The 14,373-nt window shown below is 43.0% G+C and overlaps 1 protein-coding gene across 1 annotated transcript; it reads right to left on the minus strand.

Annotated features, from left to right (window-relative positions):
* Positions 1-4,824: 4,824 nt before the first annotated feature.
* On the minus strand, positions 4,825-14,322 carry zgc:77375 (uncharacterized protein LOC402927 homolog). The gene is made up of 9 exons (XM_041959979.1): positions 14,269-14,322; positions 12,921-13,112; positions 11,378-11,490; positions 9,428-9,521; positions 7,617-7,650; positions 7,235-7,409; positions 6,860-7,036; positions 5,444-5,624; positions 4,825-5,016 (listed from the first exon to the last, which is right to left on the minus strand). The coding sequence occupies exons 1-9, from the start codon at positions 14,320-14,322 to the stop codon at positions 4,825-4,827; spliced, it is 1,212 nt and encodes a 403-aa protein (XP_041815913.1).
* Positions 14,323-14,373: the final 51 nt, after the last annotated feature.

The following is a 14,373-nucleotide window of genomic DNA, read 5'->3' on the forward strand; positions in this document are numbered from 1 at the left end:
GGGTCCAGTGACCCCTCACGCACACACGAACACACATGGACAAACACACATTACACACACATACACACACCAACATCAGGACCAGCTCCGAGAACTCTCACACACAAACACAGAGACAAACACACATTACACACACACACACACACACCAACATCAGGACCAGCTCCGTGAACTCTCACAGGCATATGAATGTAAGCTGTAACTACCTGCGACACACTCTCACACTGATGCAGATTCCTCTCAACCCCCACAGGCTGCTGCAGGACAGCAGGGCTCATGCTAAGGGTCCAGCACCACCCAGTGACCAGCAGCCCATTGACTTGCTATCATGGCTGTACAAGCCAAAACTAACTTAGTTATTAATGATTCACTAACCCACAGGCATGGAGCGGGACGAGTGCATCTCTTCCTTTTTTCCTTTAAATCCTGAATGAAGGTATATAGAAATACAGAGACACACAGTGAAGCAGCACCGGCGGTTCACTCTGTCGCAGTGTTGTATGTTATCAGTGTGCATACGTGCAGTACAGTCGAGGTGCCGATCAGGTCAACAGAACTGATTACGTCTCTCTTTTAATTACAGACAGAAACAAATGACTCAACTGCATGCTCCCATCAAAACACTTTCTCAGGCAGCCCGGCGGTTGGCACATGTGCTGCACGGACTATTGAATATGCTGTTTGCAGTTATTGGTGTTTCTGCAGGCTTCAGGGGCAGCCTGTCGCAGCGGTCTTTCCTGCCTGATGGCACATGTGTCACGTAACCCAAAATGTGTCAAAACTCCTCATTAGCACATGGTCCGATGCTGCACTGCTTCTTTCCTCATTCAAAGTTTGAGAATGAGCTGAGATCGTGTCGGCTCCAAGACCTCTAATCCTCCCTCACCAGATAAAACCATGAGACTCTGAGCAGCAGCTACTCTGGAGGAAACTTCCAAGCGAACCAGGGACTCGATGGTTTGATTCGTCTTTCATCCCTATACCCGGACAACTGATTTGCATGTCAGGACCACTGACCTCCACCAGACCTTCTTCTGTAGGTCCCCACTGCGCTCCCCCGGCGCACCTGACGCATCAAGTCCATCAGCCCTCAGAGCAGGTCGTTCAGACGCTTGGCTTGGATGGAGGGGGCACTTTCCTTTGAAGGCCTGATTTTTCAAAACCTGGGTTGAACAAAGGACACAAAACCAGGTGAAACATGCCTGTCGCATGCCAAGAAGGTGAAAAGTGGCAGAAGCGGAAAGTCAAATATGCCTGCTACTGTAAACTGTGTTGCTGTTGTCTCTCTTATCTGTCACTTCATCCATTTTCCCAGATTTGATCAAAGCTGTTTGGACATCGAATGTAATTTCTATGTAGAGTGAAACCATGGCCGTACCCCCAAAAGAACCATGTACAGTTATCTTTACTAGGTCCTGAAACTGTAAGACCCAAACAAACAGAACACTTAAGAATGAACCAGAACCCAAAGAGTATCTCTGAGGCCCTGAGAGGTCCATACGTGCAGATCAGATCATTGATACTGTTATAATTGACCTTTGTTCACTTTGGATTTGCACTTTTTCACTAAACTCGTGATATTTACTGGATGTTCTCATTTAATCAACAATGTCACAGTTTAGTTTGATAAGCAGGCCTCTGTCGGTCATGTTAGGTTTGTTGCAATAGATAAACGCCTCAATGACAACATTCACTCACTTTTTTATATCACTTTTCAGTAAGTTCACATGAACAGTGGCTGGCCTGTTCATGTCAGAGATAACTGGCCAATGAGACTCGGTCCGTGCGGGTCCAGCCTCTGTACGGGGCAGTACCAGCCCAAGAAGATAACTGTGAACCACACCCGGAAATCGGGGCTCCTTCTGACAGAGATCCTGTGAGAGTCCAGTGCTGCCTTATTTTACCTGTGACCTAGATAAATTCTACATCTGTGAACTGAAGATGTCTTCGGCTTGTTCTTGGGCTTCCAACTAAAGAATCCGGCTAACAATACGCTGTTTGCTGTTGAAATAAAACAAGAGGTTAAAGGATAACTTTCGTTTTTTACAAGCTGGACTTTATTTGTAGCATTAAATACACCCATTTACTCACCCAGACAACTTTGGTGGCATTTGGAGTCGTTTTAAAGAAATTAGCCACAGAGGAGCGGCGCGTATATCCGTATAATGCGAGTACTCGGGGCACCCGTGCGCAGCCTCTATATAACGCATAATCTGCAGAAACTCGTTCATATTCCAATATTTTGTTCTGATATGCTGGTGCTATTCCCCTCTGAGCCCGTGGTGGCATGTTATCAACATCCAGTGTCTCTAGACAACTACTTCTGACGTGGATGATGTCATTTTCGAGTGCCGCGCGCTGCGAGCAACCAGCCACAACACGGCTAACTCTACGGCGGTCGGCTAGTTTAGCTGTAGTTTGCGACTGTTATTTTTCACAAAATGGATGAATATTTTTCCGACTCTGAGGTGGTGGACGATGACTTTGTTTACGATGGACGTCCTTACCGTTTGAGCCAGAGTGCACGGACGAGGAGCTCGTTGAAAGGAGGACGCGGAGGCAGAGAGAGGAACAGCTGGCCAAACAAACACAAACGGCTGCGCGTCCACGAGTAGACGGTAACTGGTGGTGTCCTTGTGGATGATGTTCATCGATAAAACATTCATCGGAATAAACATTACAGTTTATTGATATATTTCTGGTGGCCTCGATTTTCAGAATCCTGCAGGCGCTCGTTTAGCTCTCTGACTGACTTTGTTAGGACAGTTTCTGCCTCAGATGTGATATTCTAACATCCCATCCCCAGCCTCTCCGACCCGGTCTTTGATTTCTTCATGATGCTGGGATTAGTTAGGGATATTAGTGTTGATACTAATAAACACACTAATAATCATACGTTCCAGCTTATCATCAGTCACACTATTGATATTAGCCATCAATACCTCGTTAGCTTTGGCAGTTGGTGGTTGGGTCTAGTTCAGGTTTGTTGGATGTGCTACTGCCATCTTGGCAGGAGTCAGACTCTTCAGTGGTGCGGTTCTTCAAAGACATTACCTGGAGCTAGTACTCCATAATACCTTAACTAGGTCGTTAAAAATAACGATATGAGCTCCAGCAGAGCGTGGCTACTCAGCTGCTTGCATCACCAGAAGTCCATGTTAGTTGATTTTGATAAAAAAAAAAATTCCTCAGGAGTTTTTAAAGTTCAATTTTTTTAGTTCCAGACATGCAGATTTTAGACTTTTCAACCTTTAAATATTTTGCAAAAAGTTTCTTGTTCTGCCAAAGACATTACTGTTGTGTATGTGGGTGGTTAGAAACTTTTCTGACCATGGAAATGTTTTAAATTAACAAAAATCAATCCAGAGTAATTTTTAAGGAGAATCCAACAGTAACATGATCATCACAACTGTCTTTCATTTTATTATTATTAATTATTTATTACTTTTTACTTTCAGTCAAAAACTGCAGACATGAACATCGAACATCTGAGGATAAATTAAAGCTTCTTTTTAGAGGCTGTATTCAGATGTTACTGATGAAATTATAATTTTACACAGAAATGAGTCAGCTCAGATGTTCAGAGCACCAACAAAGATTAGTGAGAATTTATAAACGTCAGGTTCATTAGTAGTTAAAAGGTTACAGAAAATAAAAGCTAGCACTCCTGTCAGCAAGCTAATCTGCTAGCATGTTTACCATCAGCTGACCACTTAGCTGCGTGAGCTATTAGCGCACACTGACTGAAAATGTTGATTTATTAGTTTTATTTATTAAAGACTGATTTCAGTTGGAACCGATTATTGAAGCTAATAATCCCAGATGTACAAGAAAACGTTTATAACATACATGTATAGTTTGTTGTAAGCAGATGTGACAGAAACACTTTAGTCTGCTGACAACGACATTAGTCTATTATTTTTATATATATATCATTATATTGTACATCAAAAACGCAACAAAGGAATTCAGTGATTGGTCATTTCACAATCTACGTGGCTGCTGATTGGTTGACTGAATGTGCTGCTGCTGAAATACTTGACTCAATTTAAATCCAACCAAAATGATCAGATCCAGTGAGAAAGTTGCTGAACTGGCAGAACAGACTGCTGACCAATAACAAAGCTGCTGACCAATAACAAAGCGTCCTCACTGAGCTGAGCTTTGAGTGGACGGAGAGTCACATGGTCATAGCTGTGTGTCTCTAAGCTGGTTTATAGAACTCATACGAATACAGCTTTTCATAAACCATCGCCGCTAATTGTACTGTAAGCAACTGCTAAGCTAACAAGCTAAACTCACCGTTAGCAAACTCATTAGCTGGCTCAGATTTATTTTTCCTCTTCAAATAGTTCAAATCAAACCAAATGGCGAACCAAGTGTGAGGGAGAATCAACAGAGCGGTGGACAGAAAAGAGGAGCTCTGGGAGCTCTGGGAGCTAATATGACTGATTAGCTCTAGCAGAAAATTAGCGGTTAGCTTGGCAGCATCACATATTTCACTTTGTAGTGCTTGTAGTGTGTCTGCTGCATTCGTTTCTGTTGTTCATATTGTCGTAGTCTTGTCATCACGTCCTCTTGGTCCAGTCAGATTTTAATCTCAACAAGATGAAAAACGTTTTCTTTCAACTGTACAGAGTTTCAGTGCTGTTGCATTTTCTTCTTTACGTATTACAAGCTAAAAGTACAGGCAGACCAGTTAACAATGCTACACAAAATTAGCCGACTGCAGCCTTCGGCCATGAGGTCACATGACCGTCACCCTGCAGGTCGTAGCAGTCCAGCGAAAGTGTCCTGGACAAACTCATGTAGTGTCTACAAGGGTCAGAGGTCAGGAGTGACAGCGCTCTCCTGCTGCAGCAACAGGTCGACAGCGGCCTCCACATCCTCCACCACATGGCTCGGCTCCACCAGGTCTGGCTCTAGGACCAGGTCTCTGTGGCCATGGAAGACTGTGACCATGCTGTTCTGGTCACTAGGCAACGGGGAGTGAGGGTTATAGACGCCTGTGCACACCTGAGGACAGTTGGAGCTGTGTGTTAATGACAGACTTCATGGTTAGTGTGAACAAACCAGCAGACGACAGATGGATGTGTACTTTTTGTACTTTTTGCCATAATTAACTATTTCACTGACGAGTCTCATTTCTTTATTCTGTAGCCCACCCCTATACTGTATTGAACCTTGTCAATGACATTTTTATCTACAGCAAATATGACAGAGGAAGACCATGAGATGTGGTTGAAAACTTTAGAAACGTCAGGAGAACTTCGTATTTTTGTCAAGTTGCCGTGTCTGTAGTTACAGTCGTCAACAGCACTTTATTGAGTCTGAATCCTTTTGAATCCATAATTTTTTTCAATGCTAATAGAGATGATGGAGAAAAACCTTAATAATAAAATAAATAAATAATACCAGAGCCAAAAGGTCTGCCTCTACCTACCAGTATAGAACGACACTGAGCAGCAGCCGACACCAGCGGCTCCTCCGGCACCGTCGTTGTCACCTGACTCCCCATCCCCTGAGAAACAAGCTTGGTAGTGGTTGTTATGGCAGCGTGCTGCTGCTGAGCCAGGTAACGGTTGTACAGGTTAGCGCCATAGATATCCGTCATCAGGTTGTCTCTAGGCAACGAAAAGGAAACAGTTTGGTTACCTGAAAATGTAGACCAGGGGTGGGAAATTTGGCTCGCATGACCTGTGAGGCAATTCATAAATACAACAAAACAACAACTCAGAAATCTAAATTCTCTACACAGTAATAATTTACGTTCAGCGATAAAAGAAAATAACATAAAATAGTAAACTAACACGTTTTTCTGAGTGGTCCCTGAACACAACATGCAAGCAGCAGTTGATATCACGTCAAAGCATCACGATGTCAATAAAACATCGGTAGCTGTGGAGTATCGCACTTTCCAAACGTCAAACAATATTTTTTTTTTAAAGTAAAATCAGACAGCTTTTTAAAATCAACACTGATGAGCAGAAGACTAATTAATCCCCTTAAATGCGTCACTTTGTGTGGATGAGGTCACAGTGATGGCCGAACACCAGAGTGATCACAGCTGCAAACAGCTGAACAGGACGTTAGCAGGACGAACACTCCTCGATAAAGTTGAAGCTCTTCAGTGGAGTTTGATGCTCAACAAGCAGCTTCCTCGGACCACATTCTGACAGTGTTCTGCAGGCAGGTATTTGCTGAGTGAGCTAACAGCTAAGAAGCTAAAACTTTCTTCAGAAGGAGAATCAGTGAAGGAGCCTGGTTGCTGATGTGGAGCTGCGAGCAGCAGACAAAGTCAAACTGTTCCAGAGTCAGTTATTGTCTAGAATCATTCATAGAGATGAAGGAAAACCTGACGTGAAACTCAGTGACAGCAAGTTAACCTCTCTGAGCTCCAGCGGCTTCTCGGCTCTCTGCTGTCACATGTGAATCGTGAAATTATAGCTAAAGAGGAAACACTGAGCATGTTCCTACTCTGCAGGAGCAGAAGCTGCTCTGACACCTGAATCTGCTGCTGGGTGAAACTCCTCCAGGTGTTTGCTGAGAGGTTTCAGGACATGAAGACTCAACAGAAAGAACAGAACATCATTGTTTAATGTGGAAACAGCTGAGCTGCAAAGCAACGAGCAGCTACTGAGAGAAGACTCACTGACCTAAACCTGGACAACCAGCTGAGACCATCATCACTTCCATCAGTGACCTCAGATGTCTCACCAAACAGAAGCAGTTGCAGTCATTACAGAGGTTAGTCTCAGTAATTTAGAACGGCCCCTGAAAGATGTTAGAAAAACTGAAATGGTCCTTGGTAGGAAAAGGGTCCCCCACAGCTGGTGTACATTTTGCTATGGACAGTTACCCGACGGTATAGATGGTGGTTAGCTTCTGGTTGTGGTTCTGCAGTCTGAGGAGGTGCTCGGCATACTGGTATGTTAGTAGACTGGGTTTTCCCAGCAGCGCCTGGTACTGAAGCTCTCGACCCGTCATCTTCCTGTAGACGGACTCCAGACACAGCAGGAACATCCCGTGACCAAACCTATGACGACACAGCGGGGTAAAACCACCTTGAAGATATCAGAAATGCTGTCATCCTGCCTGGAGGAAGATATGTGGTTACATACAGACAGAAGTATTCACTGATTCATCAGTTATTGATGTATTAATACAGAAGCGTGTCCTTTATCTAAGAGCTAACAGGAAGTGTTAAAACGGCTTCCTGTGGTATGTTGGTTACCTTGGTGACGGGGCCTCTGCCATCCACATCAGGTCCATGTTACAGGCGAGAACCGGCAGCTGGGCCGACAGCTGAGGATCGTACACACAACCAGGACTCCCATTGGTCAGGAACACGTCCATCAGCAGCTGCAGGTTGGTCTCCCATCTGATTGGCTCTCCGAACAAGATGATCGCTGCGGCAACAGAGAAAGACAAAGAGGAAAAAGTTATTAGAGCAAGGAAACATAAAATCAATGGTAAATCCATTTGATCATGTTTCAGTCATTCTTTACTCTTCTGTTCTAAACTCTTTTCATATGTTTTTTTAGATCCTTTCTTTATATTTTTCGTATCTCATGTAAAGCACTTTGAATTGTTTTGTTTCAAAAGTTGAGTGTTACCTTCTATTTTGGGAAGAGACTGCAGAGGAGACAACTGAAACAGACAAAACGCTGTTAGATGACTGAGCTTCTGGATCATTAGTGTTAGTGTTAAAATTCTAAAATATAAAATTATGGTAAAATATATACTGCATCATTTATTTTCCACGATGAAGACGAGACTTGGATGAGAGGAAACAATAAGTGGGACTAAATCTCCAGACAATATTGTTGATGATTTTTGCTGTCAATCCTGAACTCCAAATCTCCAAATAACACACTTTGAAAAACGGCTCACAGAGACCAAAGTGCTGTGAAGACCAGAGCAAGGAGTTAAAATCACAAACACAAGAAGCAGCGACACAAACATGAACGCACACAGCACACAAATAAACAACAAGTCAAACATCCCTCATCAAATGCAAGTGAATGACAGTCAGTTTTGAGCCTGGACTTCGGGTCAGTGGAAGGTGCAGATCTACAGGGAGGATGGTGCTGTTCCACTGTCAGATCTTGTAGATAATGAATGGTAATGAATGGAACGTAGTCTGCATCATCTGCAGCTTATTGAAACACAGCTTTTTATGTGGTTTGAATGAAATCTGCTGGGCAGCAGGAGCTGTGCAGCTTATGTTGTATGAAAAAGTCTTACAAATATATTCTACATGTCTGCAACATAAACTAGAAACCCTTTAACACTGATGACTCCATCAAGTTTTATATCACAGTACCAGTTCTTTACCTCTCAAACCAAGTGGATGAAACCTTATTTGAAAGCAGTTTTCTTCAGTTAGATTAAAATGTTCATTCCTGGTCTCGACTGACAATAAACATACGGCAAAGACGAGTTCTTCATGTGTGTACGTGGGACGCTCGGAGCTGTGGCTGAATCCAAAAGGGGTCCCTGACGTGGATCCAAAAAATGCAAAAAACAGTGCCAAACAAAATCAAAGTGTAATAAAAGTGGGTTTCCCACAATTGCACAATGCTTCACCCACGTTACAGAAAGGTAAAGAAAAATGCCTAAAAAAAAGAAAAGTAAGAAAAAAGGGGTCAGAGCAACCGCAACCAGCTGCTGGTCATCCAGCACCATCTTGATTATTACGGATATCAGCAGAGACATTATGTAAGGTAGAAGAGAGGAGACAGAAGGAGGCAGAGATTCACAACTGTCATACAAGGGCGACCGAGGCAGGGCCTGATCAGGAACTAACGGAGGTCAACAGAAAGGTAAAGACCAACACCCAGAGGCACAAGAGTAGGCACAGGGTTGTTTGGCAAGATACTTTGAAACTACTAATATTTGCATAGAAAAGACAACAAGACAACACCATAAAGAACCAAAAAATCAAAAATCAGCATTCTCAACACAGACACCATGCAGAGCAACAGGAAGCTGCAAAACACGAGGACAGTACAGAGCAACAACATCCACTATCCAGTACATGTAGTCATGCAAGCAAACAACACAAAGCTATAAAACACAGCCCTGTAATGCAATTACACAGCATGATGCTAATGATGAAACTAAATCATCAAATATTATCAACTAGCTCAATGGGACAATTCCTAAAAGTCTAACCCACAGTTGACAGTTCAGTTTAAATTGTTAAATTTGCAGATTATATTACAGCTCCTAATGGTACAATGACTTCCTGTTTCTATAGGGTGATTGCTAAGGATTGAACAGCACTACAGATGTTTCCTAGCTACAGATTTACACATTTTTAAGAGTTAAATGAACCACTCATATGAAACTAGTTAGTTAGAGAAAACTTGGAGTTGCTGGAACACAGAGTCGTCAAATCACCTGTCACAGGTAAAGCACTCACAGGCTGGTGGGGTCTCCTGTTGTGGTCCACCATGTCCAGCAGGGGGTGATGTTCTCTGAGCTGCTCGATGCTCACGACCTTCTCAAAACCCAAACTGATGACAGGTCAAGACTTCAAATGCATGGTTCATTTAGACTGAGAAATGTGCTGCGCAGTGTGTAGAACATTAAATCCCATGTTCAGAGTAGACAAACCTCAAACCAACACACATTATTACTACAAACAGGATCAACGTGTTTCATTATCAGCTGTGCACTGAAACATCACTGCTGTTCTGTTTTCCACATGTAAGACAAAAAGTATTTCATACAATATTAAAGACTTCATTATCTATGTTTACAACGTTACAGTATAACTGCACTCCAAACCCGTCAAGCCGTGGACGTATACAACCCACAACCCTCATTGTGATCAACAGTTAGATTAGACATACCAGGACCTTGTACTATGAAAACAGTCCACAGACACAGACAGTCCCAAACTACGCCTGTAGTGACCACAGACTGTATAAAACATGAACGTAGTCTTTGTGACGTTACCTTGACGAGCCGTTGTAAAGCTCAGTAAAAGTCATATCTGCTACAAAATTGAGCATAATAATGTGGGGGTCTATGGAGTTGTTTTTCGAGCCTGCCTCAAGTGGGCATTCGAGGTACTACAGTTTTTGGCACTTCCACGTTGGCTTCATTTTTCAGCCAGTGGCAGGCTTTTTGGACAGATGTTCAGTTCTTTGTGCTCTCAGCTACATTGTCATCTTGGGTGATTTTGAGCTGATCAAAACTGTGAAATGTCTGCCTAAACTAGTTCTCCAACATATCGCAAAACTGGGAGAAATCGAGGCTTTGACATGAAGACATGAGAGTCTGAACACACCCAGTCCTCCAGCCTCTGCTCCTGTGTTTGATGTACTAATCACAAATGGTTCTCATAAACACAACCAGCCTATTTCCTGTACAAGTTGTACCCCTGAAAATCTAATCTAATAAAACTCAAACCCCAAACAAACTCTAGCTGGCCATTTGTGAGTCGACCCTCCTGTGACTCTGACCAAATCTTATTCAACACACATGTTTTTAAATCCAGAAATGACATGAAGATGATGCATTTAAATATCAGAAGTCTGTGTAATCAGTTAGATCACCTGACAGTTCTTCACAGACTGACCCTGATACCCTGGTTCTGAGAGAAACCTGGTTTAAAAAACAACACTGTCTGTGTGATAGAAAGGGACAAAATGAGCTCCTGGAGTTTATGTGCTCGGCCTCAGAGACCACCGACCTCTAACCTGAGTTACAGGCGCTAAACAACAATGATTCAGCTCTAGAACTCAGATCAAAAGAAAACTAAATATCTTTGATGAACAGCATCTCTTGATGACCGCTGAGAGTAATACACACCTCATCTCTGGAATACCAGATATAGAATAGGCATTGGAATATTTTGCATCTTCATTACTTGTTATCATTGACATCATGGACACAATACTGAGAAGGTCTCAGAGTAGAAATATCTTCTGACTGGATCAAACACACTTTTCAGCGAGTTTCAACAAAATTGAATATTTGCACAGAAACAAATAATTGTCTTCTGCTCATTAGGAAGCTGATAACTGAGGCCGTCTTCTTGTCTGTCTTTGATCATGGCTCCATTATCTATAGACAGGCCTCTGCCTCTACGTCAACATTCAGTTTATCACTCTGCCCAAAGATCCATTACTGCTAACTGTTACTCTACGCATCACTGCATCACTGCATCTTGGATGAAAAAGTTGGTTGAGCATCTCTAACAGTAAGACATGACAGGTATTGATTTCCACTTATCTATAAAGCCCTTAATGGCAACATGCCATGATACCTCACTTCCTTTCTAAACGGGTCCCATAGTCACTGGTTGACGTGGTGACGTGATCGGTTGCTACAGACCCAATCAGAGGTCAGATGTGAAGGATACGTGTTGGCGATATCTGTCACTGGTCCCTGTCCAGACACCAGAACACATTTATCATGGAAACTCTTCAACATTCGCAAAGGACTGTGGGAAAGAACTACCTGCTCCGGGGCAATCTACAAAGAGAGAGAGAGAGGTCACATGACTGTGCTAATCCAATCACAACATAACAAACCATATCTATGTTCAGTGAAATGCAGAGCAAAACTCATCAAATAAAAATGTTATAATATAAATTATATCAAGCAAAAACCGAATACATTTCAATAAAACATGACAAAAAACACAAACTATGTCCAACAAATCAGAAAATAGTGATGTCATTCGCAACATCTGCATAACACACAAGATGTAATTCTAATAGATAATAAAAATGAAACCATCCATCCATCCATCATCCATCCAACCATCAACCCAACCACCCATCCACCCATCCATCCACCCACCCATCCATCATCCATCCAACCATCCACCCACCCATCCATCCATCCATCCATCCATCATCCATCATCCATCCACCCACCCATCCAACCATCCATCCACCCATCCATCCATCCACCCACCCACCCACCCATCCATCATCCATCTAACCATCTACCCATCCATCCATCCATCCATCCATCCACCCATCCACCCATCCATCATCCATCCATCCATCCATCCATCCATCCACCCATCCATCCATCCATCCTTCCATCCATCCATCCACCCTTTCATCATCCATCCAACCATCCAACCCATCCATCATCCATCAAACAATCCATCCATCCACCCATCCATCATCCATCCATCCATCCAACCATCCATCCATCCATCCATCCAACAATCCATCCACCCATCCATCATCCAATCCAACCATCCACCCACCCATCCATCCATCATCCTTCCATCCATCCATTCATCCATCCATCCACCCATCACCCATCCATCATCCATCCATCTATCCATCCAATCCAACCATCCACCCACCCATCCGACCATCCACCCATTCATCATCCATCCATCATCCAACCATCCATCCATCCATCCACCCATCCATCATCCAATCCAACCATCCACCCACCCATCCATCCATCATCCATCCATCTATCCATCCAACAATCCATCAACCCATCTATCATCCAATCCAACCATCCACCCATTCATCATCCATCCATCATCCAACCATCCATCCATCCATTCATCCATCCATCTATCCATCAGCTATCATCCTTTCTTCCATCTATCCATCTATATAACCAGCTGTCGTGTCATGTCTGATCCTGTTGGATGTTTGGACTCTGGGTTCCTGTGTGGGTTCCTCACAGATTAGTTTTCTGATCTGGTTTGGATCCATCCTGTCTGAACTAAAGTCTTACACTGATTGCTTTCATTGCTTTCGGCCATTTGTCTCGCAGCTTTACAACAGGTAAAGATGTCACAGGTGATTACTAATCAGTAATAATAATAATCTGAAAATAAACCAGCAGATATGAAAACCTGTCTGTCTGTCTGTCTCTGCCTTTCTCTCTCTGTGACTGGTCTGTTCTCCATCAGTCTGTCCTACCTGGACCTCCAGCAGGCGAGACAGCTGCTGGGCCTTATGATGTCTCTGACAGCTTCCAGCATTGGTGACAAAGACCACAGGAAACAGGAAGTTGTTGTTTTGGTCCAGAAGCTTCCGAAATGCTCGTCGAGCGGCTGGAATCACTGAGCCACCACGGAGCAGGACGCCGTCCACGTCAAAGAGGATGCCCGCCTGATAAAGACAGCCAGGTAAGACAGACAGAGAGGTCAGAGATCCAGAGACATCACCACATCACTTACTTCATGCCAACGAAAGCCCCATGAACATTAGGGGCAGGTAGGGAGTCAAATCCTCGCTGTGCTTCTCAGTAATTAATCTCATTATTCAGAATGTCACTTTAACCCTGCTGAAGTTACAGGATCTGGTCTGTGGCATACATGGACATTCATCAGGACTAAAGTCTCCTCAGGGGGAGGCAGAGATACTGCAGGAGGGGAAGTAGAGTGAAGAATCTCACTCCTCGGGCAGGGAGACAGAATGCCTGCGTTACAAAGTGGGTGCATCGAATTTTCCAGATAGGGGTGTTTACCACTCTGAGAGTCTAATAAAGGACACTATTGAGTTGCATCATGGGAAATGAAGGATCAAGTGTTTGAATCAAGCTTGTTCCATGGTAGGGACTAAATATATTAGTCCCTACCATGGATATTATAATATAACAGATATTTAATCTCCACAAGTTACAGGACAGAGACAGTCACCATGTTATTGAAAAATAACTGTAAAATAAAACCTTGTTGTTTGAACTGATGATTATTGCTGCAGCACTAATTCAGTTCTAATTCTGTTTCTCACAACTCCAAAACCATACCTGCTTAAACCTTTTATTTCTTAAATATATGTATTAATCTTCCGTTAAAAAACACACAGACAACAAAGAATCTGTCAAAGTAATCCATAAATGGGTGACACAAAAAGTAATAGAACAAATAATAAAAGGGCTGACTCTAAAATGTCTATATGATGATCAGATCATTTCATCCTTACACTGTCAATTCAATGAACATTTGTTAGCTCTTTGTCATTCCTGTTACTGTTTCAGCGTATTATTTTGGATGCATCTGTAATAAATGACGTAGGAATTTAAGAAACATTTTGTCTTCCTCATTATTGCGAATGAAATCAAGTTAGGAAAGTTTTTCAAACTAACTGAAAGATGATGAGCAGTTAAACTGTCGCCCAGGACAACCTCCCTTAACTGACCCATGACCAAGTCTAAACCCTAAAATTGAATGGGGCAATCACTTGAAGAGTGAGTCCCCAAATGTAGGTGTGAAATCAAGTGTGTGTCCCTGCAAAACACCAACAGCAACACACACACACTGACCTGTCTGCTGGTCGACATGGATCTGACCGTCTGCAGGAAACCTCGACACCACATGACGCCTGTTAGTCTGTCAGAGACGAGCCGTCTGCTGCTCATTTACACTGA

The sequence above is a fragment of the Chelmon rostratus genome, chromosome 2 (assembly GCF_017976325.1).
Source record: "Chelmon rostratus isolate fCheRos1 chromosome 2, fCheRos1.pri, whole genome shotgun sequence".
Taxonomy (NCBI): domain Eukaryota; kingdom Metazoa; phylum Chordata; class Actinopteri; order Chaetodontiformes; family Chaetodontidae; genus Chelmon; species Chelmon rostratus.